The sequence below is a fragment of the Taudactylus pleione genome, unplaced genomic scaffold, assembly GCF_031769625.1.
Source record: "Taudactylus pleione unplaced genomic scaffold, aTauple2 ptg000282l, whole genome shotgun sequence".
Classification (NCBI taxonomy): Eukaryota; Metazoa; Chordata; class Amphibia; order Anura; family Myobatrachidae; genus Taudactylus; species Taudactylus pleione.
Window position 1 is genome coordinate 9,098,586 of NW_028284684.1, and position 25,287 is coordinate 9,123,872.

General features: G+C 44.3%; 2 protein-coding genes across 2 annotated transcripts in view; one reads left to right on the forward strand and one right to left on the reverse strand.

Annotated features, from left to right (window-relative positions):
* The window catches only part of GLT1D1 (glycosyltransferase 1 domain containing 1), a 225,426-nt gene extending 200,521 nt beyond the window's left edge, over positions 1-24,905 (reverse strand). Inside the window, exon 1 of the mRNA XM_088482112.1 lies at positions 24,682-24,905. Coding sequence (XP_088338238.1) covers positions 24,682-24,689 — 8 coding nt within the window. The 5' untranslated portion in view covers positions 24,690-24,905. The remainder of the gene's footprint in view (positions 1-24,681) is intronic.
* The window catches only part of SLC15A4 (solute carrier family 15 member 4), a 43,418-nt gene continuing 36,774 nt past the window's right edge, over positions 18,644-25,287 (forward strand). The window contains exon 1 of the mRNA XM_088482109.1: positions 18,644-19,366. Within this exon, the coding sequence (XP_088338235.1) occupies positions 18,794-19,366 (573 nt within the window). The 5' untranslated portion in view covers positions 18,644-18,793. The remainder of the gene's footprint in view (positions 19,367-25,287) is intronic.

The following is a 25,287-nucleotide window of genomic DNA, read 5'->3' on the forward strand; positions in this document are numbered from 1 at the left end:
GACAACTGAGTATGATTTCAAGGTTTAATTAATATGCAATGATACATTATGGGTAAGATACGTAGGGGACTTGATAGATTTGACAAGGGATATTTGGGTGGCATTGGCCCGGTAATAGCTTGCATGTTTAGCTCACATGGAGCTTTGGTTGTTATGCATAACATAACAATGGCAACTCTCTGTCTGGGTGTTTTATGGTAAAGGACGGAAAAAGTAAAAAGACTGTATGGAAGATTAATAAAGTAATCTAGGAGGTCACAGATGTAGCAATATCAGACAGAGAAAATAGATTAAAGAGGAGAATATTGTGTCATATTCCTATAATTAATTATAACCATCACTATGGATGAGGAGGAGATTTTGTGTAACTATGAGACCCTCAGAGAGGAGTGGAGGTGGCGCGGACACCGGAAAAACTCACTCTAACACAGTGCATCCAGAAAGTATTCTCAGCGCTTCACTTTTTCCACATTTTGTTATGTTGCAACCTTATTCCAAAATGGAATAAATTAATTTTTGTCCTCAAAATTCTACACACAATATCCCATAATGACAACATGTAAAAAGTTTTTTTGAGATTTTTGTAAATTTAATTAAAAAAACAAACTAAGAAATCACATGTACACACAGCCTTTGCTCAATACTTTGTTGATGCACCTTTGGCAGCAATTACAGCCTCAAGTCTTTTTGAATATGATTCCACAAGCTTGGCACACCTATCTTTGGGCAGTTTCGCCCATTCCTCTTTGCAGCACCTCTCAAGCTCCATCAGGTTGGATGGGAAGCGTCGGTGCACAGCCATTTTCAGATCTCTCCAGAGATGTTCAATTGGATTCAAGTCTGGGCTCTGGCTGGGCCACTCAAGGACATTCACAGAGTTGTCCTGAAGCTACTCCTTTGATATATTGGCTGTGTGCTTAGGATCCTGCTGAAAGATGAACCGTCTGAGGTCAAGAGCGCTCTGGAGCAGGTTTTCATCCAGGATGTCTCTGTACATTGCTGCATTCATCTTTACCTCTATACTGACTAGTCTCCCAGTTCCTGCCACTGAAAAACATCCCCACAGCATGATGCTGCCACCACCATGCTTCACTGTAGGGATGGTATTGGCCTGGTAATGAGCGGTGCCTGGTTTCCTCCAAACAACGCCTGGCATTGAGGCCAAGGAGTTCAATCTTTTTTTTCTCATGGTCTGAGAGTCCTTCAGGTGCATTTTGGCAAACTCCAGGCGGGCTGCCATGTGCTTTTTACTAAGGAGTGGCTTCCGTCTGGCCACTCTACCATACAGGCCTGATTGGTGGATTGCTGCAGAGATGGTTGTCCTTCTGGAATGTTCTCCTCTCTCCACAGGGGAATGCTGTAGCTCTGACAGAATGACCATTGGGTTCTTGGTCACCTCCCTGACTAGGGCCCTTCTCCCCCGATCGCTCAGTTAGACGGCCGGACAACTCTAGGAAGAGTCCTGGTGGTTCCGAACTTCTTCCATTTACAGATGATGAGGCCACTGTGCTCATTGGGACCTTCAAAGCAGCAGATATTTTTCTGTACCCTTCCCCAGATTTGTGCCTCGAGACAATCCTGTCTCGGAGGTCTACAGACAATTCCTTGGGCTTAATGCTTGGTTTGTGCTCTGACATGCACTGTCAAGTGTGGGACATTATATAGACAGATGTATGCCTTTCAATATCATGTCCAAACAACTGAATTTACCACAGGTAGACTCCAATTAAGCTGTAGGAACATCTCAAGGATGATCAGTGGAAACAGGATGCACCTGAGCTCAATTTTGAGCTTCATGGCAAAGGCTGTGAATACTTATGTACATGTGATTTCTTAGTTTTTTGTTTTTATTAAATTTGCAAAAATCTCAAACAAACTTTTACATGTTGTCATTATGGGGTATTGTGTGTAGAATTTGAGGACAAAAATTTATTTATTCCATTTTGGAATAAGGCTGTAACATAACAAAATGTGGAAAAAGTGATGCGCTGTGAATACTTTCCGCATGCACTGTATATATTTATACTGCACCAGTCACTTGGAGGCTCACTTGCCCGCTAGGATCATCTATTTCAGCCACTCCTCCCACACATACCTCGTGAACCAACCTACCTGTCACTACAGCTATGGAGATTTGACCTGGGTATTAGGAAAGGGGGCGTGGTCTAATCGCTGTGGCATGGCCACGCCCCCTTAGAAAAAAAATACATTTCAAGTGCGGCATATCCCCTGGTCTTCGACTGTCAAAAAAAGATCTATAGCCCTTCTCTTGTTGTCGGGTCCTGTGTCCCGACATCAGTACTCTGTAAGTAAGTGCACTGTGGCTATGTTACGGGGGCCGATCGCCCCCCCCCCCCTGGATTCGCCACTGGCGGGGTCCATGCTGCCGAATGCAGCATAGCTCCCGCTGTCGCTCCATCGTTGCCGGCATCGGTGAGTGTGTATGTACTCGCCGATGCCGGCTCCCCCCCAAGATCCCGTTGCACACGACATCGGGCTGGGTACACATCGTTAAGTGTGTACCCAGCTTTAATGTATATAATAAATACCTAAGTCGCATGGAACATGTTAAAAGCAAATTGTACAATAAGAAAATATAAAATGTTTACTTCTTTTTTTAAAGTTAGCCCCCGTCTGTCTAAATTCCGGTGTCTGAATCCCGACTCGGGACTAAAGAAATGCGTCGAAATCTCGCCGCCCATCTAGTTCACGCCACCGGAATCATGACACACAGCTTCCTGAACAAAGGTAAGCCGGCCCATCTTAGCTGTGGGGGGGGTTAGGTTTAGGAACCCACGGGAGGACTTAGGGTTAGGCATTCCCCGGGGAGGTTTAGAGTTAGGCTGCGGGGAGGGGGGTTAGGGTTAGGCACCACCAGGGGGAGGTTAGGCTTAGGCACCCCCCAGGGAGGGTTAGATTTAGGGTGCGGAGAGGGAGGTTAGGGTTTGGCTCCACCAGTGGGAAGGTTAGGCTTAGGCAGCTCACGGGGAGTTTAGGGTTAGGCACCACCAAGGAAGGGTTAGGTGGGATAGGGTTAGTGTATTCAGCCGCCAGGATATCATACCCAACCCCTAATAAACATATTGGTAGCTTTCCCTTCCAAAACATAATAGGTTTTATATTTTAAATATTCAAATTAATGTTGAGTATACTGTGATCCTGCAATTAGATTGCAGCAGTCATACTGCATTTATATAGTTGAATATGTCCTAGTCACCTTCAGCAAATCAGACATGACCAGCAGCCATTATCATCATCATTTTGCAACTTACAACATGGGTTGAAAAATGCAAGTCTTCTCCTTCAAACAGGCAAGCAGGAGTGGGTTGCCATCTTGTTATGCATTTCAAACTTATAGCACATCCAATGTCCTGGCCCCCTTGCCGCAGAGAGCCATAAGTGCAAAGTGCAGCCGAGTTGACAGGGTAAAAGAGTGGATTCACCAGAACTACTTGTCTATCTTTAACATTGATACTAAACTTATATAGCAGTACCCACTGGTTGACCGGAAGTAACCCAAGGAACTGCTAAATTAAAGAATAGGACCAATGTTAAAGATAGGCATTTAGTTCCAGCTAGAGCTATTTTCTCTCATCCTGGGGACTGCAATTAGTCCAGTCCCAGTTTGTTTGTTTTTGTTTTTTTACAGATATTGTTACTACTGCAGCACAACGGGACCAGGTAAGTATAGATTAAAATAAGGCTGGAAGTAAACATGTTTGTGTTTTAATTTATTTAAAAAACTTTTTCTTAAACTTGTCAATGTTTTTATTTCTATTTTTCCTTAGAGAACTACAGGTCCCAGTGTGCCTTGGCAGTTATTTTTGGCAACTGGGCCATGCTGGGATTTGTAGTTCAAAGGACAAAATGTGTGGTTTTAATAATTATTATTAATATTAATAAAATTAATAACCTTTTTTTACCTACGTACTGAAAGCCCTGGGGTATATAGAAGAACACTTGTGTCTATAGCAGCAGGGCTGGTTATACCCAAGAGGTGGCCGCATGCATTTTTGAGTGCCTGACTTCCCTGGAGAAACAGTACTGATGACAACTGGCATGGGGCTGGTATTGGAGAGATCCAACCACTGCGGGTACCCCTCTATGGTTTCACCATCCCAGGATGGCAAAGTTATGTGCTGGTTACCCTAAATTAAGGGGGGACCCCACATTTGTCTTTCCTAATTTTGGGGTAACCAGCACTTTGCTGAAGTATATATATATGAGGTGTAGCTATTAAATATGAGACTATACTTATAAAAAATAAACCATACTGTGTGAGTTAAAAGGGAGTGGGAGAATATTGACCTTGGTCTATCCTAAAACAGTTTTGCAGGAATTAATCAGAAGAAAGTGGAAACATGGTTTCATCCTCCATCAGGACAATGCATCAGCCCACACAGCTCTCTCTGTGAAGCAGTTTTGGGAGGAGAAACAGATTGCAGTGCTAGAACACCCTCCATACTCGCCGGACATAGCATAATATGACTTCTTTCTTTTCCCAAAAGTCACATTTGTACTTAGGGAAACCCGTTTTGCTACAGTTACTGAGGTAAAGAAGAAAACGACGGAACTGTTGAGACAGCTGACAGATAATGACCTACAGCACGGCTTTGACAAATGGAAAATAAGAATGCAGTGGTGTGTGGATGCAGAAGTGGAGTACATACAAGGGGAACAGAGTTAAAATGTACTTTAGTATAATTAAATTATAGCATAGGTCTCGTTATTTAATAGCCACACGTCGTATATATACTGTGTGTGTGTGTGTATATAAATATATATATATATTACAATCTCTTGTGGACCGGCACTCCTCCTTCCAAGTCAGCTGCTCAGGTGCCCTCCGTACATGATTCCATCAAACCCTTCCGATAAACAGAGGCACTCTGAGACTGTTATAGATGAACATGCCTTGACAAAGGAACACGTTTGGTCCCAAAACGTTGGAGTCTTTTTTTGCAATATAAGCTAAGTGTTCATCTATAACAGTCTCAGAGTGCCTCTGTTTATCGGAAGGGTTATATATATATATATATATATATATATAAAAAATATATCATACAAACTCGGCACTCGCATACTTTTCAAACTGCAACTCCTTTGAACATAGGGAATGTTGGTTCCAAAATATTGCAATAATTTGTTAAGCTGGCCACCGCTTCACGGTCATTCCCATCTAGCCAGTCCCTACACTGATTCTCAGATAAATGAACTTGATCTGCCATCTTGGCCTCAAGCTTGCATACATTTTAAACAGAAAACTGGGTCCTGCCTTAAAGAGACAGGACCACACCCAGGGCTATCAGTTAATAAGCACCAGGAAAAAGAAAAAAGTTGGTCTTACATTTGAAAAACAGGGTGCCCTAGCAAGTGTGACCACAAAATTTAAATAAACGACAGGCTCAATCCACGGCACTCGACCATCTGGGGTGCCCTTGGAATGTGACCACACCATCTACATAAAAAATATCATACAAACTCGGCACTCACATGCTTTTCAAACTGCAACTCCTTTGAACATAGGGAATGTTGCTTCCAAAATATTGCAATAATTTGTTAAGCTGGCCACCGCTTCACGGTCATTCCCATCTAGCCAGTCCCTACACTGATTCTCAGATAAATGAACTTGATCTGCCATCTTGGCCTCAAGCTTGCATACATTTTAAACAGAAAACTGGGTCCTGCCTTAAAGAGACAGGACCACACCCAGGGCTATCAGTTAATAAGCACCTGGAAAAAGAAAAAAGTTTGTCTTACATTTGAAAAACAGGGTGCCCTAGCAAGTGTGACCACAAAATTTAAATAAACGACAGGCTCAATCCACGGCACTCGACCATCTGGGGTGCCCTTGGTATGTGACCACACCATCTACATAAAAAATATCATACAAACAATATATATTTTGTGGTAAGTCGCCCTCGCCTAGGGTAAACGGTTGCTCTTGTCATGCAGCCTCCAAATAGTAGCACGCCAGGCCAGTGCCTTGGTTTAAGTAACTTTGGTTCAAGTAACCATTTAAAGGTTTTATATTCAATAAATGCAGTTTAATTTTGAATCCTATAATTGGTTCAATATTTATGAATTCATCTTCTAAGAAACAACACAATCAGTATTATCATTTTATTACTATTTACAATTACATGGCATTGTAAGACATGATGCAATGGCTTCATGCAGCCACTATTTGATGGCCTCCTTGTGATGACCATACTTACCCTGAGGACAGCATAATGGAGAATTTTTATTTGCGGCAGCTATGATTGTGCTGGATTTGCAAGTACAATTGTATAACATACAAGCTTGATTTGCACGTATCACTATTACCTAGGGTCATAATAGGGCTTAAAAGTGCCTTTCCCCCTTTGCGAATGATGTCATGATGTCACACATAGATTGGCGCAGGGTTAGACTGGCCCACGGGTACAGGGGAAACCCCTGTGGTGGTCCCCACTGTTTGGGGGCCCACCCCCTCCTCTAAGGATTAGGTTCCAGACTGTGCTGAACATGACTATGGTGTATTTTCTACAATGCATTGCAATAATTAATCTGGTACATTTCCATGCATGCACAAGCAGTATTTACTATATATATTGTGATAGAAGGACTGGAGAAGTGTGGAATGGCTTATATGTATGTCCTAGGTTCCTGTCATATGTGTTCTGAAACCCCCTGGAAAAGTCTGCTTGGGAAAAACAGACTAGAAATGTCGGCTTAAGAGAAAAGCCGGTTTGAGTTCTCGGGGTGTGGATGTGAGGAGAGGGAGGGCTCCATCCACAGGCCACTCCAGGTTTTGGGCCTTTCAGCCTGGTAACAGGCTCATTTGGGCTTGCAGCTGGTAATGGCTAATATAAGCTGGGTTTGTTTGTGGCTGAGTGTCTCACACCTGGGAGAGCAGGCAGACTAGCCTGTACTAGTCTGGGTACTAGCAGTACCCAGAAGTGCAGCAATGCCCGGAGTGTATTCAAGACGCTCAGGGCAGCTGTACGCATGACAGGGTGTCAGCCTGTAGTGTCCAAAGGACACTATGGATGGCACTGCCGCAGTGATACTGGCTGCAGGATGCTGTTTCAGGCACCCTGCTAGCCAGAAAAAAGGTGATGGGGCAGCGACGGTTCTGCCGACAGAGCTCTGCGCTCTGTGTGGTGGCACCGGTTGTACAAGCCTGGTTACAGCAGCTTTGAAAAAGTGATTTTAGCAAATTTACCCCAAAGAGTCTCAAATGATGAACTGTTTAAATAAACAATGTTGAAAAAAATATTACATTTATTTATTATTAACAGTTTCTTATATAGCGCAACATATTCCATGGCGCTTTACAATTGGAGATACTAGTAAAACAAAACTGGGTAACAACAGACAGACACATAGGTAGGAAGGTCCTGCTCACAAGCTTACAATCTACAGGAATATAGGTATTGATACACAAGGATAGGTGCTATATATTGCATTTTGGTACAGCCAGAATGCAGAGTTTCTTGGTGGGCTGTATGATCCAGTCACGCAGGAATATCGGCCAAATGTCAGGAGGATGTGAAAGAACAATGTGTGAGGTTGTGTGTGGACTGTGAAAGGGGATGTAATTAGATATGGAAGTTATGAAGGTTATGTGGGTGGTTCTGGAATGTGATAAGTTTGTCTGAAGAGGTGAGCTTTCAGGGAACGCTTGAAGGTTTGGAGACTAGAGGAAAGTCTTATTGTGTGTGTTAGGGCATTCCACAGAGTGGATGCAGCCTGAAAAAAGTCCTGTAACTGTGAATGGGAGCAAGTAATGCCTGGGGATGAGAGATGCAGATCTTGTGGTGAGTGGAGAGGACAGGTTGGGAGATATTTTGAGATGAGTGAAGAGATGTATGTTGGTGTGGTTTGGTTAATAGCCTTATGTGTAAGTAAAAGTATTTTGTATTGACTACGGTAGAAAACTGGCAACCAGTGGAGGGACTGACAGAGCGGAGCAGCAGACGATGAACATTTGGCAAAGAAGATCTGCCTCGCAGCTGCATTCATAATAGATTGTAAGGACAAGACCCTGTTTTTGGGACCAGTAAAGAGACTTTTGTAATAGTCGATGCAGGAAATAATGAGTGCATGGATTAGAGTTTTTGCAGTGTCTTGTGTGAGATATGGTCGAATTGTGGATATGTTTTTTAAATGTACAGTATGTAACATGATTTTGAGACAGATTGAATGTCGGAAACAAAGGACAGTTCAGAATCAAGGATGACACCTAGGCAGCGAGCTTGTGGGGGAAGGTGGATTGTTGAGTTATCAACAGTGATGGAGAGATCTGGTTGGTAACTGTTGTTGGCCAGTGACATTATAATTAAATATAAATAAGGCAGTATGACCATGACACGTATGCAGTGTGGAGTTTATGTTGGAGCTTTCAAACGTGCTAATTCTGTGAAACCATAGACTTACTGTAATATATTTAAACCTAACTCACTATCATTATTTTTTATCTAACTTGTTTTAGAGCAATGTTTTTGCTAGTTGCAGGTCATAAAATCTTGCTCAATGAGGGCCTGATTCAGACCTGCTCGCGAGCGGTAAGCGCTCGCAAGCGGGTCGATGGTGCCCTAGTGCGCATGCGCGAGACCCGGGGAGCGACGGGGAAGCCGTCGCTCCAGGTCTCACACCAAAGGGGGCGTGCTGTTGAGGTTGATTGACAGCATGCCCCCTTTGGTGGGCGTGCCGGGGGCATGGCTGCCAGACGGAGGCGTCTGGGTCCGGCCCCACTGACATCACTAGTGATGTCAGTGGGAGTGATTTTGGCTCTGATAGAGCCAAAATCACTCCAAGGCTTGCGGTCACCGAGACCCTACCGCAGGGTCTCATCGCAAGCCCGATGGTCGCATCATCATGGATGCTCACATAAGCTGTGGGTGGTAACCCACAGCTATGCGAGCGTCCAAGAGGCCGCTCCAAGTTTAGGTAGGTGGGACCTGATTCAGAGCGAGCGCTCTGATCAGAGCGTCCGGCTCTGAATCAGGCCCTGTGTCCATACTAATATTTCTTACTGACTCTCTTAGGGGCTTATTTTACAAATATTGTTGTCAACTAACACAAAGTAGGCCTAACATTCCTCATTGCTATATATCGTGGTAATTTAACATTGGCACGCCAGTACACGGGCTCTGAGAAGAGCTTGTCCCAGAGACAGCTAAAAAGTAATCACATACGAAATCTCTTTCCTTCTGGGTTTGGAACTAGTTAAGTTACTGCACATGCATGGCTATGTGTCCATGCATGTGCGAGCAGTGATTGCAAGAGAGGGATCCAAATGACCCTTTAAAAAACAAACATTACATACAGTTGCCCATAGGCTACAATGGGCTAATGACATCTGAAGATTGGTCATTATCGCAGTCCCTATAGAATGCTATGGGAATTACTTTTGAATACTAAAAAAATGCGGCCTCTTTAGACTTCTAGTTCCATTACCGAGGTGATTGCCGTTCTTTGAGGAAGCTCCTCTGTGGCCGCAGTATTCTTGCAGCTTCACACTCCACTTTTGGACAAAGACCACACTAACTCACGACACGGGGAAGAGATGTAGTCAGGATCCCAAATGTCAGAATGGCAATGGTCACGAAACTGACAGCGGCATCCTGACAGTCACAATCATATTCCGACTGCAAGTATTAGGGTTAGGGTTAGGCACTAGGGAGAGGGTTAGACACTAGGGGGAGGGTTAGGCTGCAGGATGGGACGGTTAGGGTTAAGCTGCAGAAGGGGTGGGTTAGGGTTAGGCTGCGGGAGGGGTGGGTTAGGGTTAAAATTTGGGTTAAAATACTTAACAAAACATCATCAGACCATCGGGATGCCGTTGTCGGCATTCTAACCATCGGGATCCCGTACCCAACCCCACGGGGAGACTTACCCCTTCCCAACGGAAAATGTTGTAACGGCATCTCTGCTGGCTAAACTGCAGCGCCAGCGCTTGGATAAGAAGTGATGTGATTCCAACATGGTCGCTGTAGTCACGCACACACCACTGGCCGCAGATCCTGCTATATCTTACCAGGATATTGTGAAGTCCATTAAGAAAACAATGGCTCCATTGATAAAGGAGCAGGCAGATTCATTTAAACAGGCACTGAAGGAAGTTAACGCTAGCATTATGCAGCCTGCAAATGGCTCAAATGTATTAAATTTAGGATTGTAGAGACTTTCCAAGATGTCTTTCAACTAAAACAACACATACGTATGATTAATAAAATGGATCTTAGATGCTAATTATGATGCACTGTTACTGTCAATACAGCAAGATCTAGCTAGATGGGCTCCCCTTAATATTTCTTGGATAGGACGTATTCTGTAAAAATTAATATTCTACCCAGATTGTTATATCTATTTCACACAATTCCATTGTTGGTCCCGTTATCTTATCTTCGTACAATTCAGTAGCAGTGTGGCTCATTTGTGTGGTCAAATAAAATACCCAGAGCCTGTAGATCCTGCCTGGCCAAATCTTAGAGGTCTGGCCCTTCCTACTTTTGAGCAATATTTTCATGCAGCACAGTTGAGCCACATTGCGTCTTGGCATACGGTAGCAGTGGCAAACGCAGGATTTCTAGAGGGGGGTTTCCAGATGCTTGATTTTAGAGTGAGTGTGGCCAGTCCATGAAGAGGGAAGAATTAGCACTTAACCAGCTTTAATATGCATCATACAAAGTATATTGTGTGTCATAATTCCAGCATATAGAGGACCAGCAATCACAGTAAGCCATTTGATGTGGCAGTAGGGCCATCCTGCCTGAGCTGAATGTTTTTATTTTAGATGTGAGCACCATTCCAGAGCATTAGAGCAAGTTTGGGAGTCTGGGGAAGCAGCAGAATAACCTAGCACTGCCCTGGACATATATGTACATATTGGGCTCTATAGCAGCACATCTCTAATGCTGGGCATACACTATGCAATTATCTGTCAAATACCTGTCCACTCTGGCTGGTTGGAATGAAAACCTGGTAATGTATGGGAGCAAATGACAGTCGATCATATGATCTTAAACACTGGAAACGGACAAAAACAATTGTTCAAATTGGTTAAATTCATTTGATTTTTCCAGTTTGTCTGAACGACCATTTTTATCTTGTTTTTCAATGTTAGTGAGCAAATAGTCAATTGTCATTTGCTCCCATACATTACCAGATTTTCATTCCAACCAGCCAGATTGGACAGATATCTGACAGATTATTGTATAGTGTATGCCCGGCTTAACAGTGAATGTTTTCCAGATCACCTAGTTGGTGCACAGGAGTACTTATTACTGACTGATACATGTTAAAAGATACACAGGTGATACTAATTATTTCATTTGTGATACTGTGAAGAACATGCAGCATTAGTAAAATTCTTCTACATTACTATTTCTATTGTGGTCATGGTGTGGGCTGGGGAGGGGGGTTTCCAGTCAGACGGAAACCCCCCCTGCGTTTGCCTATGGGTAGAGGGAAGCAAAAAATGGGTAGGCATTGAGAATGATCTTGTTGCTGTTCAGTTAGTAAGTTTTCTCCCTTGGCACCCCACACATATGAGACCAGCCTTTCTAGCTTTATAAACTTTTTTAGTAGATTTCGCAAATTTCGACAGCCTAATTCATTTGAGTGCTTATGTATTTATTATCCGGGACGCAGGGGTACTCCTCTACTCTCTTCTCATTGTTGTTTGCTCCATGTACAGATCTCGGAGCGCGACCTCGGAATTACTTTGGAAGACAAAGATTGGGTTGATATTAGACAATGTGTGGCTAAAGGTGCCCATACACAGTGCGATATAGCAGCCGATCCGACGGATTGGTACGATATCGCTGCTATATCGTACCGTGTATGGGCATGATATCGGCCAGTGCGTGCTCCCATTGGGGTCGTACATTGCACCTCCAGATCTTACTGCAGTTTCACTTGATCTAGGGTAGGGATGTGCAGGCTCGGATAGGTTCGAGTTTGCACGTGGAGTTCGGATTTTTCCCTCCAAAAAAACGGAACTCAGAACGAGGCAAAACGTCATCTTACATGGACGAACATCATCATTCCTGGACAAAAGACCAGGAATGATGATGTTCGTCCATGTAAGATGACGTTTTGCCTCGTTCTGAGTTCCGTTTTTTTGGAGGGAAAAATCCGAACTCCACGTGCAAACTCGAACCTATCCGAGCCTGCACATCCCTAATCTAGGGATGTGATGTACGATCCCATGCAGCGCTATGCGGGTGGGGGAGGAGGGTGCCGGCATATCGGGTGGTCGGCCACCTGATCGCATCACCTGTGGGGACCATCCGATATGTCGGCCGTCAGATCCCGAATAGACCGTCAAGACCATCGCGACCATCAGGGCTTACGACCAGACCCTAGGGTAGGGTCTGGGCACTCGTAAGCCCCAGGGAGATTCCTGCTCTGATCGAGCAGGAAGTTCCCCACTGACATCAGCAATGATGTCAGTGGGGCCGCCCCCAAACGGCAAGCATTCCGACTGGAACGCCTCCGTTTGGCCGGTCACGCCCCCGGCCTGCCCAGCAAACGGGGCCAGTTCGCCCTGTCTGCTACGAGACCCCTAACGATGGTGCACCCATCGTTAGCCGGGTCTCGCGCATGACGGAGCCGGCTCCGTCGTTTATAGCGCTCGCGAGCGGGTCTGAATCAGGCCCTGAGTCTTTAAAGGGCAATGCCCTGCTACAGTTTATTATCTTCACATTAACCAATATTTTGGGTGCTGCTGATGCCTGCACTGTTATGATTGTGGAAAGAAACCATAGAATTGGTCCTCCTCATTACTATCTTTAGATGCCTTAAGTTTATACACAAGAAGGTGATGTGGCATTCTTCTAGAAGATGATGGTCCATCACCTGGGAGATCCACAAGATATACCTTTCAAAACTATTTGGCTGAGGTAACCAGAGCCCACAAAGCTTTCACTATTGTTTGTTATACATAGGCTAAGGAGAACCACAAATTAGCTTTAAGGTATGTACACACTGTGCGATCAGGAAAGACAGTACTATTACGACATTGTAATCGTACTGTCATTCCTGATCCCCTGCAGTGCCTACACTGAATGATCAGTCATTCAGTGCAGGCACACTCCATCATTCCTGAACATGGCCAATCTGTCGTTATCGGCAGATAGGCCTGCGTGTTCAGGTGATGGACAATATCGGAAACGACCAGCGGGCGCGCGCATCGCTGGTCGTTTCCTACATTTTGGTGCACGATTTGGGCACGATTACTGAGCGATTGCACGATTACGATGTCGTAATCGTGCAATCGCTCAGTAATATAACCCAGTGTGTACGCACCATTAATGTTCCCTGCACGTCTGTGATTATTTACTGCTGATTCGCTGATTTTGCTACACAAGAAGATGTGGCTGTGCTCTAGCAGGAGGAAGATACTTATCATGGGATTGTAACAACCCCTTCATCTCTGGATCAGTAGGTGGACTTTGTTGATTCTTTGACTCTGTTTGCCTCATTACATTTTGTGCTCAATGCTGGCTACTCTGTGAGACAGTTTTCCCAACTTGCCTGATTATTAAAACCCCTTTTGAAAAATTGATTTACAGAAAGTTTTAGTTCTATATTTACTGTTCTATGCAATATTCCTTTTTCATAAGCCTATTAGTGGTGTGGTATTGGTTATGGTCTTTATGTTTATTATCTATAGTTTTATTGCATTTGTTTTATATCTCAATCTACTCCTTCCCTCCATGGCCTTGTTACCCCATCACTAAGCCCCACTCCCTCCTGTCTCTGCCTGTCACTTCCCCTCACCTTCATTTGCATCACACTAAACAACCTCCTTACCCACCACCTGCAGTTTCCCTTCCATGCTCATGGGCCTGCACCATCCGAAACCTGAATAATATTATTCATATCTCTCCCACCAACTTGGTCCCTCTCTCCTGTGCCCTCTGGAATGCCAAATCTGTCTGTAATAAACTGGTACCCGCCCATGACCTCTTCATCTCCAACTCCCTGAACCACCTTGCCATTACTGAAATCTGGATCTCCCCCTCTAACACCACTTCTCCCGTGGCTCTTTCCACTGTGTGTCTAGTATTCTTTCACACCTGGGGGCCGGCATGGTGGTGATGAAGGGGTCCTTCTACCAAGTCCTACCCTCAGTACCATCCCTTTCTCTACATTTGCGGTACATGTAATTTGCCTCTTCCAACCTATTCACCTTTATGTAGCTGTCATCTATGGTCCCCCTGGCCCACCATCCAAATTCCTTGACAACTTTGCTTCTTGGCTCCCCCACTTCCTCTCTTCGGACCTTGCGTCCATCATCTTAGGTGACTTCAATATTCCTATCAATGTCCTTACTGACTACTCTGCCTCTAAACTTCTCACATCATTATTTGGTCTCCCTGAATGGACCTCCTCACCTTCCCATGAGAGTGGACACTCACTTGATTTAGTCTTAACTCACCGATGTGATATTTCTGATTTCACCAACTCCCAATACCCTCTCTCTGACCATCATATTCTCTCTTTCAACTTATTCTTCACCCCTTCTCCACCTCTGCCTCCCAAGGCTACCATCACTAAGAGCAACCTTGAGGCAATTGACATTGAATCTTTATCCTCCCTGATCAACTCACTTCTCTCCTCCCATGGTCTCCCTTTCCTATACAATTTTCTGTCAGATATCTGTCCAATCTGGCTGGTTGGAATGAAAACCTGGTAATGTATGGGAGCAAATGCCAGTTGTCCATTTGCTCACAAACACTGAAAAGTAGACACAATAGTTGTTCAGACAAATTGGTTAAAACACACAAATGTAACCAATTTGAAAAAAATTTTTTGTCCTTTTTTCAGTGTTTAAAACCATATGATCGACTGTCATTTGCTCCCATACATTACCAGGTTTTCATTCCAACCAGCCAGATTGGACAGATATCTGACAGAGACTTGTATAGTGGATGCCCAGCTAAACACTCACAAGTTCACGTTCAGCCTTGAAAATGCTGCTTACAGTGAAACGCGCGCGTCGGTGTTACTGGCAGCTCCATGTTGTTTGTTAAAGGGAGAATTATGTCTACACTAAATTGACTACTAGCTGCTATGTAGCGGCATGTACTGTGTTATACACCGCAGATTAGGTTAAGATTGTCTCAGGGTAACATACTGCAGTGCCAACAATCTGAATACCAATGCTAATAAATTGATATTTGCATATCAAGATGTACGGCTGCAAATCAGCATATAGTCAGTTGTCTGACCATTAGAGCCAACGAGCTGACACTGAGATCCTTAAATCTGCTATGTGCCCTGAGTAGCTGCATTATACATAGCATGACACCAATGAAATCTGTAGCACGCAATGTACTATATGTCAATAAATTGATACATGTTGAACAAGATAGATTGTTGCAGATCAGCATACAACCAATTGTCTGACTACTAGAGCCAAAAAACTGACATTTATAGTACTAGGAACTATTGCGTGCCCTGAGCAGCTATATGACATACAGCGTGACACCTAAGGAATTTAAATTATTTCCTACCTGTACATGGTGTTATTAGCAACAGCAATGTATTAATACCACTGCAGACTGGCAAAAACCAGCTTACTACAGCAACCAAGTTAAAATCATGCCATATATGCTCTTGTGTTAATCTATGAAGGGCACTTCACCCATACTAAAGATAATTAGTTGGGGAACTGCGGCTAAATGCACCATGTGAATGTGTGATAATGATATTGCTACTATTCATTTTATATCAGCTCAATATAATAATAAAGTGATAACCTTGATGTGTGGGTTAGTAAGTTAACACCTTAAGGAATCTTTACCCACAAGTACATTTAATTAGTAGGAGATTTTAGATACAAGTTTTCTCCTCTTTATAGAATGTGAGCTTTACCACACAGACACCTGGACACAGTTGTATCACACCTCTATTTATGATATGTGAACAACAACACACTATAAACTGTGTAGTGGTATTTCTATGCCAATAGTTAATATATTTATAATTAGGTGTGTCAATGTTAATACATTGAAAATTGGATACAGGTATAATATCCACCTATGAGGTAGGATCAATAACATTAGGATTATATTGCTACCCGAACAGTTCTAATACCATTTACAATGTGGGATTTACAATACATTCCAGGTTGAACTTGATACTCTATGGACAGAGCCGGCCCTAGGCATAGGCATTCTAAGCAAATGCCTAGGGCGACTGGAATCCCTGGGGGCATTCCAGGGCTCTGCCGATGCCCCAGCCTCCTCCGCAATGCTGCTCCCCCCTCTGCGACGCTGCTCCCCAGAGCTGGATTAAGGGGGGAGTGCTGGGGGTAACTATCCCCGTGCCCCCCTCTCTTATGGGGCCCCCTGCCACAGATCGGATCTCTATACTGATCTGATCTCCGACGCTGCGCACACGCACTGACAGCTGCCTGCGCCGCAGAGAAGTGCTAGGCAGCTGAGCGACGGCTCAGCTGTCCAATGGTTGTGATACTGCAGCCTGCGTCTCAGTGACTGGCAGGCTGCAGGGAAGGAGAAGGCAGGAGGAAGGGAGGGCACAGCCGCAGCCTGGTCCCTAAGCATGGAGGTGGATGTTCTCTGAAGAGAGGAACGTGTAGGTGTCAGCTACAGTAGGAAAGGTAAGACAGGCAGTTTATTCATTTTTTTATTAGTTACATTTAAAGGCACTGGGTCCTATGTGTAATATATATATATATATAAAATGTGTGTGTATATTTATATGTGTATTTATTGGATGTATATGTATGTGTTATGTGTACAAAATATGTGTGCATGTGTGTGTATATGTCTATATATGTATACTGTATATGTATATAGTATATATACATATAAATGTGTACACAGATCATTATATATATATATATATAAATATATATGTGTATGGTCAGTATAATATGCCCGCGGCTGAATAAACCGAAGCCCGATCACTGAAGATCCCGACGGGGGAGGTAAGTACCCTAACCCTCCCGTTCCCCCCCCAACCCTCTCTTAGTGGTGCCTAACCCTAACCTCCCCCCAGTGGTGCCTAACCTTAACCCCCTCTCCGTAGCCTAACCCTAATCCTCTCCGGGGGGTGCCTATCCCTAATCTCCCCCCAGGAGTGCCTAAACCTAACCCCACCATCCCGGGGAAACCAACATACTTACCCGGTTCTGGACCTTCGCGAATCTGGCTTTCTGGATTCCGATGCCAGTATCCTGATATCCTTTGAGATATCTGTGTCAGCATTATTGCGGGCGGCGGGATTCCGGCGTCGGTATATGGACGGACGGCGGCATCCCGTCCGATGGCAATATAACTACATCCGCGTATAAACACAGATTGCTGGTGGGATTATCTGCTAGGGGGCACCAGCCAAAATTTTGCCTAGGGCACCAAATTGGCTAGGGTCGGCTCTGTCTGTGGATATAGTGAGGGTGTCTGGCCGCCTATATACATAGCATCTGTAATGAAGAATTTATTAGAATTATTCAGAATTATCAATAATCAAGCAATAATCGAATCAATAATCAGAATTATTGATAGTTAAATATTATTAACTGATATTTTCATTTAATTGTAGTCACACCTCATGCAACAATACATCAGTGGATCTGTCTCCCTTTTTAATTATATATGTGTGTTTTGTTTGATATCAATTTTTAATCCTTATAATTCACTGTATATTTCCCTTCAATTAGGGAATATCATTTTTAGGAAGTAACCAATAAAAGTTATATTTTATTTTACTATTTACTTTTTCCTGTGCGCCCACCACCACCAACTCCTTATCCCTTTCCTTATTATAAGTTTCATGCCAACCAGCCAGATTGGACAGATATCTGACAGAAAATTGTATAGTGGATGCCCAGCTTAACACTCACAAGTTCTGAAAAAAATGCTTTTTTGGAACTTGATGAATCACATAATTTCTCTGTTTATGGGGACTGTGGAAATTATCGGGGGGAAATTGTAACCAGGAGATATCTGTTATATCTCCTGTGTCACAGGAATGATGAATTACCCTGAACCTTAATTTTAACTGAAAATTTTATTTTTCACCCACTTTTGTAGAAATTAAGGGATGATGAATAGACCTCTCGGTCTCCTCTCATGACACCCCTCCTTTGATTTTTTTGTCTGCTGATGCAGCAATGTTTTTAAACATTGTCCATGTTCTGCAATGATCTGTAATGTATGTCACTTTAGTTCCTGTGTTTTTTGTTCATACTGTTTCTGTTTTTGTACTTTGTAAGGCGGTGCAGACCCCTTGTGGTGCCATAAAAAGGATGATCATTTTTGATGCTCATATTGCTATATTTCTCATAATTTATTATGGTACTTCTTTAATTCATGCTGTGGCTCTAGGGCCTTACTCTACACAGTATGGTTATTCTTTCTATCATACGGAAGTCTAATGTGAAGCGAAGTAAGTAGTCTGTTCTAATTAGAAAGTCACAAAGAAGGAGCAACACTGACCTCCTCTCCCCCCTCCTCCCTCCCTGATGATGATCACAGAGACACGTGAGGCTTGTGTACTTTCACATCACCGTCACATGACAGCTGGCGCCAGCAGCCAATGAACAGCCGCGGAGTGGGCGGGGTAGGCGGATAGGGTGGCAGTGACTGGCGTGCAAGCGGGCGCAGTCCCAGTGATTGGGGCGGTGAGGGTGTTGCAGGGTGGGCGTGGTCCGGCGCCCGCAGCACTTCCTGTATCAGTCAGTGTAGCATTAGCAGTGATACTTTCTGCCCCGGGTGTGTGCTGCGGGGTTCTGGCGGTACATGGCAGCGCTCCCAGCCTATCTGTCCTGATGGAAGAGTCCGATGAGCGGAGCCCGCTACTGGGCAGCCGAGCAGATCCCTCCCCACCTGCTGCGGGCTCGGTGTTCTCCGGTCGCCGCTTGGCCTGTGCCGCGGTGCTGCTGTCCGAGATGCTGGAGAGAATGGCCTTCTACGGGATTACATCCAACCTGGTGCTCTTCCTCAACGGGCCGGTGTACAACTGGGAGGGTACCCAGGCCAGCCAAGCCCTGCTGCTCTTCATGGGCATCACCTACCTGGTGTCCCCGTTCGGGGGGTGGCTGGCGGATGCGCTGATCGGGCGCTCCCTCACCATCCTCCTCAGCATGGTGCTGTACCTGCTGGGCATGCTGCTCTTCCCCATGGTCACCTACTCCGACACCCGCACTGGCTTCTGCGGGGACATCGCCCTGGCCCGGGTGGAGAACTGTAGCACGGCAAATGGCACCTCCAACAGGACCTACGTGCAGTGCGAGGACCAGGTCGGCAATTACTGCGCCGTCCCCATCTTCATAGGACTGGTCATCGTAGGGCTGGGAGTGGGCTCCGTAAAGGCGAACATCACCCCATTCGGTGCCGACCAGGTATGCACCACATGCTGTGCGTATATATGTGTGTGTATATCTGTTCTACCTGTATGTAACAACAGCATATAATACCCTTCTTACACCTCCTAGGACTCTACCACCACTCTAGTCTATGGTATTGCATGTCATTTAGTTTGCGTGTGTGCTTTTATTTAGATATAATACCATATTTGGGGGTCAATTTATCATGGGGTAAGATCACTAAATCCAGTGAAAACTGGTGATTGTTTTCCCTAGCGCAGTGATTTTCAACGCATGGCACACTACACAACATTTAAAAATTGCCAAGGAACACCATCCGGCGATGCGGTGTGCACAACCTATGAAAAAGCGGTACTTCCTCATCTTTGCGGCCCCCTGCTGGAGGCGCTGGTTACGCTACTTGCATATCTTCACTAGTCAGTGAAGATATGTAAGTAGCGTAATGATCAGCCAGTGTCCAATGTCATTTCCTACCATACAAGTGGGCATGGAGGGGGAATATATCCTTGTGGCGAGCGAAGCGAGCCACTGTGCCTGCAGCATGGCGAGCCAAGCGTGCCCGCAGTGTGGCGAGCCAAGCGAGCCCACAAGGGTCCGAATGGTATTTCCTCATGTTTTTCGCTACTTGCGTATCTTCACTGACTAGTGAAGATACGTAAGTAGCGTAACCAGCGCCTCCAGAAGGGGGCCGCAAAGATGAGGAAGTACCGAAAAAACATACATATTGGCTCCCACATTAAAAAAAATACACACTACATTGGCCTCCACAGGAGTAAAACACACTACATTGGCCTCCTCAGGAGTTAAGCACACTACATTGGCCTCCTCAGGAGTTAAGCACACTACATTGGCCTCCTCAGGAGTTAAGCACACTACATTGGCCTCCTCAGGAGTTAAGCACACTACATTGGCCTCCTCAGGAGTTAAGCACTACAGTACAAGTGCACTGAGCTGACCACCACGGCACACTTGACGACTGCTCTAGTGTGCCGTGCCACAGTGGTTGAAAAACGCTGCCATAGAGCTATAGGCCTGAATGTAATGGACCGCGATTTGCAGGCATCAATTAGTTTTAAGACAAAACAAGGTTGGTTTTGCTTAAAACATATTGGTGTGTTAAATGTGTTAAATCTAACTGGCGTTTTAAACCTAGCAACTATCTCTCCGGAATCTGGCCTGGGCCTGCATCTCGTGGGATATTATCTATGGGCCATGGTGTCTCCCTATTTACCCAGCCCCAAAGTTGGCCAAAGCTTTGATATTGACCGAGAGCGTATTTTTCTGGCTGCTTCCTTCCTCTATTACACTCATAAGTGTAACCTTATGTACGTAGAGTGCTGGCTGCGCACCACAAATCATTTTGGTTTTGGGACAGTACACCTGCACATTCTGCTTGTTGAGGTGCACACCTACTTTATTGTCTGAAGCGGCACACTGCAAACGTTTCCTACCCAGTGGCATTAATGTGTAAGTTTTTACTAGTGTTATTGCCACCAGTATAGTGTATATAAACTGGTCTGGTGGAACCCATTGTTTCTGATGTCACTATATTAGTGTTTCGGTGCAGTGCCTCTTTCCCAGTGCATTTTACTATGTCTGTATCTCAGGTACCCTGTTGTGACCTCTATTGACCTCAAAACATTAGTGATATGCGATTGTCCAACACTTTGCGTTTTACATGCATTATTCCCCTACCATTTATGTAACTTTTAGGTGTCAAGTCAGTTAGCAGCGAGTAAGTGCAGCTGTATGCCGCACTTACAGTACCTCAAACTTGTAGTTTTTGTTGCAGCCCTATAGGACTGTCCTATATTCCACTTGATGGGGCGAGCTGATGTGCCATTGCTGGAGTTTCCACGCTGTTGTAACAGCACTTCGCTTGGCCTTCTCCTAATTAAATTGACCCCCCTTTAATAGTTTTCAAATTCATAGTGATAGTGAGGTCTCGTATATCCCTTTTACACTGGCCAAATAACCTGAGTTATTGTAGTGTTAACCCGAGTCACGGCTCAATGTTAAAGGGGCCAGGGTTGGATTCCTGGGTCGAATAACCTGGCAATCCAACCCAATTAGCGCACAGGGTTGAACATGGGAAGGACACTTTAACACCCTATGGAGAGCCGGCGCTTGGATATAATGTCAGCTCTTGGTGTCCTTATCTACGGCTGTCACGGTTCTATTTTATAATGGGGTGATTTTGTCCCCTTTAAAGGATAACCTGATATTCAGGCTCATCCGGGGGAAGCCATGGATAACTCCATCTCCAGTTGGTGTTATCACAGGGCTTCCCCTGGTATTTTTTTACATTTTATTTTTAGCAAATTTGGCCAGATAGCAATTCTCATCATTTTAATGAGAATTGCTATCTGCTTAATAAATATATGTAATAATTTAGGGTTTGTTACTAGTAGAATTTTATGAAATCTACTCCAATTGCCCTATAGTAAATTTATGTGAAACTAAAATAATGTGAAAAGGCTGTAAAAACACCCTTTTTCATTTTATTTTATTAAAAAGAATGTTAATATATAGAGCCCTATATCTTGGCTCTTAACGATCACGCTTTTCCAACAGGCCATGTTTTGAGCTACAAAAACTGCTACTGCCATTCTTCACCAAAATATGAACGCTGATGTCACTGCCCATGCTGACACCATGCCTTATTGCTGATATGGGGCTAATACCTCTTTTACACCAAAGCCCTGTCTGACCCAGGATTGGAACACGTTTCCAACCTGGATCAGACCACTTTTACACTGTGTTCACACCGGAGCTCAGTCAGCACTGACCTGGCGCGGGTGAGCAGCGCTTCTTCCCCTCCCTCACCCTCCCCAACACTTACCTCACTCCGCAGCGGCCCAGAGGCAGGGAGGGCATGTGGGGTGCGCTGCTCCGTGCTGTTCGGCCCGTCCCTGGTTGCAGTGGACGCTTGGAGATGATGTAATCGCCAAGCACCACTGATGCCGGCCAATCCGGCGGCATGAGGCACCATCCGGGTCATCGTTACCCGGATCGCGCTGTTTACACTGCAGGGTGACACAGGAACGACCCGTGGTCAACCTTGCAAGCTACCAGAGTTGGATCCCTGGGTACCTGGACCCGGGTGGATCTATTTACACTGACAAAAATCCCGGGTTGATGCGCATTCACGTGCATCAACCTGGGATTTTTCGGTTGGTGTAAAAGGGGTATAAATGTAATAGACTGCGTGCGCAGTCTAGTACATTTAGCCCATGGTGTCCTACTGCTTGTTCTTTAACATTAACATTCTTAAACTTCCCATTCAGTAGCCGTTGGTAGAAGACCTTGTCACACAGAACAGGCAGCTTGGTTTATTGTGACCTCTAATTAATGCTCTGTAGTGATGCTATTACAGTATACCTGATAATGGAATGAATGGGCAAAGGTTTTAATCTATCAGCTGAGAACTTTCTGAACGAATTGAAACTTTTTGTCAGAAATTGTACAAAACATTGTTTTTATTGAATATTATGAAACAAAACTGACCCCTCTTCACAATTTTATTGTCTCCATATTTTAATTTAAGTACAGCGCTGTTTGGTCTTTCTCATTCCTTTTTGTATGTAAAACCAGGTGTGTGTTTGAATTTAATATTATTGCTGTTTTAAATGTTGGGGTCAATACCACCAGGCATCCAGTCTCTTAGTAAATCTAGCCCTATCTTCCCTGATAAAGGGTTTGTGCACACAGTTGTTTAGCCAGGATGTAGTTGGCATCCCGGCGGGGTTGAAATGCTGGAGCTCATAATACCGGCACCAGAATCCCGACTGCCGGCATCCCAATGGTAAGTATTAGTGTTAGGGGGAGGGTCAGGGTTAGGCTATGGGGGTTAGGGTTAGGCTGCGAGGGGGAAGGGTTAGGGTACTTAGGCCTCCATTTATTAACGTGTTTTATCACCAAGACAAGTGATAAATATCACTGTATGATAAATGCTGCTCCAGCCAATCCGTTCCCAACTGTCATTTTTCTAACAGATGACAGTTGGGAGCTGATTGGCTGGAGCACAATTATCACACACAGTGACATTTATCACTCGTTTTGGTGAGAAAACTCGTTAATAAATGAGGCCCTTAGTTGGGTCGGGATTCTGACTGTTAGGATGCTGCTGTCGGTATTGTGACCAAGGTATCCCGACTGCCGGGATCCTGTACCCAACCCGTATAGCCCATGTTGTGCCTCTCCTTGTATTTCTTTCAAAATGTAGTTTAAACAGAACTACGCACAGTGTTATTTGTCCCTATTATGAGGATGGCAAGTGCTGTTTCCATAGCCAATCAAGGCAGCATAGCTTGGGTGCGCGAAGGAGCACAGACAGGTGAGAATATTCACCCTGTGCTGTCACATGTTGCCACGTGAATATTCGAGTTGTTTTCATATTACTGATCCTTTTCTTAAAGTGCAGATTGAGCTGTGGAATGCTAAATATCTGTCTACACGCCATAACAAAAATATTTGCGTAACTGGTGTAGAAACAGTATTTAAAAAATAAATCTGCACTGTTATCTATTGTTATGTTTTCTGACACTGGTAATATAGTCCTGAAATTGTGTTAAACCCAAAACATGGAAACCTCTATTATACAACACTGTAGAAGGAAGTGACCTGTACATGTTACAGTGACAAACTGATATTTGATACTGGCACATATTTCCATTATAATTGGCTTTAGGCCTACTGTGATGTTAGTGTGCACTGATTGCAAAGATAAGATCAGTAAATAGAGATGTGGAATTGATTTTTGTAGAAACAATTGTGTAGTGTGAAGTAATTTTACAAATTTCTCAGAAAACAATAAAAATAAAACCTTTCAGATTACGATTTTAGTAAAATATATCTACATTTTAGTAATCGTGAAGCTTGTATCGGACTTTCATGCCAAAAAAGAGTTTTGAAGCTGCAAAACAAATTTGACCAAATAATTTAAATACAGAGAATATTTACACGCGCAAGATAAGCCTTTGCGGTATATTTACTAAAGTTTAAGTTTTTAGAAGTGGAGATGTTGCTCATAGCAACCAATCATATTCTACTTATCATTTATCTAGCACCTTCTAGAAGATAATAGCTAGAATCTGATTGGTTGCACTTTAGTAAAGATTTTCTTGGGCAAAAAAATTTAATTAGGCTTTCATTTTTCTAGATTAATATTTTCCCTTAGTACCAAGAAACATGACTACATTTTCCATCACTTTAGAATTTAATTTAAGTTTTTGTTTCTACAGTATAGATTCACAATTGGTACTTTTACATCAGTGATTCTCAACTCCAGTACCCCAATGGGTCAGGTTTTGTGGATCTCTTTACCTCACCTGTGCATGATTAATCTGTTTTCTGGGTCAGTAATTATCCCAACTGCTTCAAAAGACAGTAATCTTGAAAACTTGACCTTTTGGAGGGTTGACAAAAACTCACTGCATGTTTTCTTCCTGTAATAAAATTAGGCATGTGTCATTAGTACTCAATGGGGCCCATTTATCAAAGATAATTTGAGGTAAATTCCCCGAAAACACCTGTTTTCGGGGGTTTACCTCAAATACTTAGTATCCCCCGAATGTATGAAGGAGGGACCGCAGCAGGTATCTCCGATACCTGCTGCGATCCCTCCATTGCCGCCGGCAGCCGCCTCCTCCATAGGTTTCTATGGGGGATGCGATGCAGCCAAATGTATCAATATCGGGAATGCTTTGCATTCCCGATATTGACCCCAGCAGCTAACGCCATCTGCAGATAGCGTTAGCCGCTGTGTCCTATGGGCACTTACCGCATTTGAGCCGGCGGAGGGATCTTCCAGATCCCTCCGCCGGCAATGGGCGCCGCTCATGTGCAGTCCGCGGGACTGCGCATGCGCAGCAGCCCGGAATGCGCTCCGGCCACATCGCAGGGACGGGCTCTTTTCGAAGCCCGTCTCCGTGCAT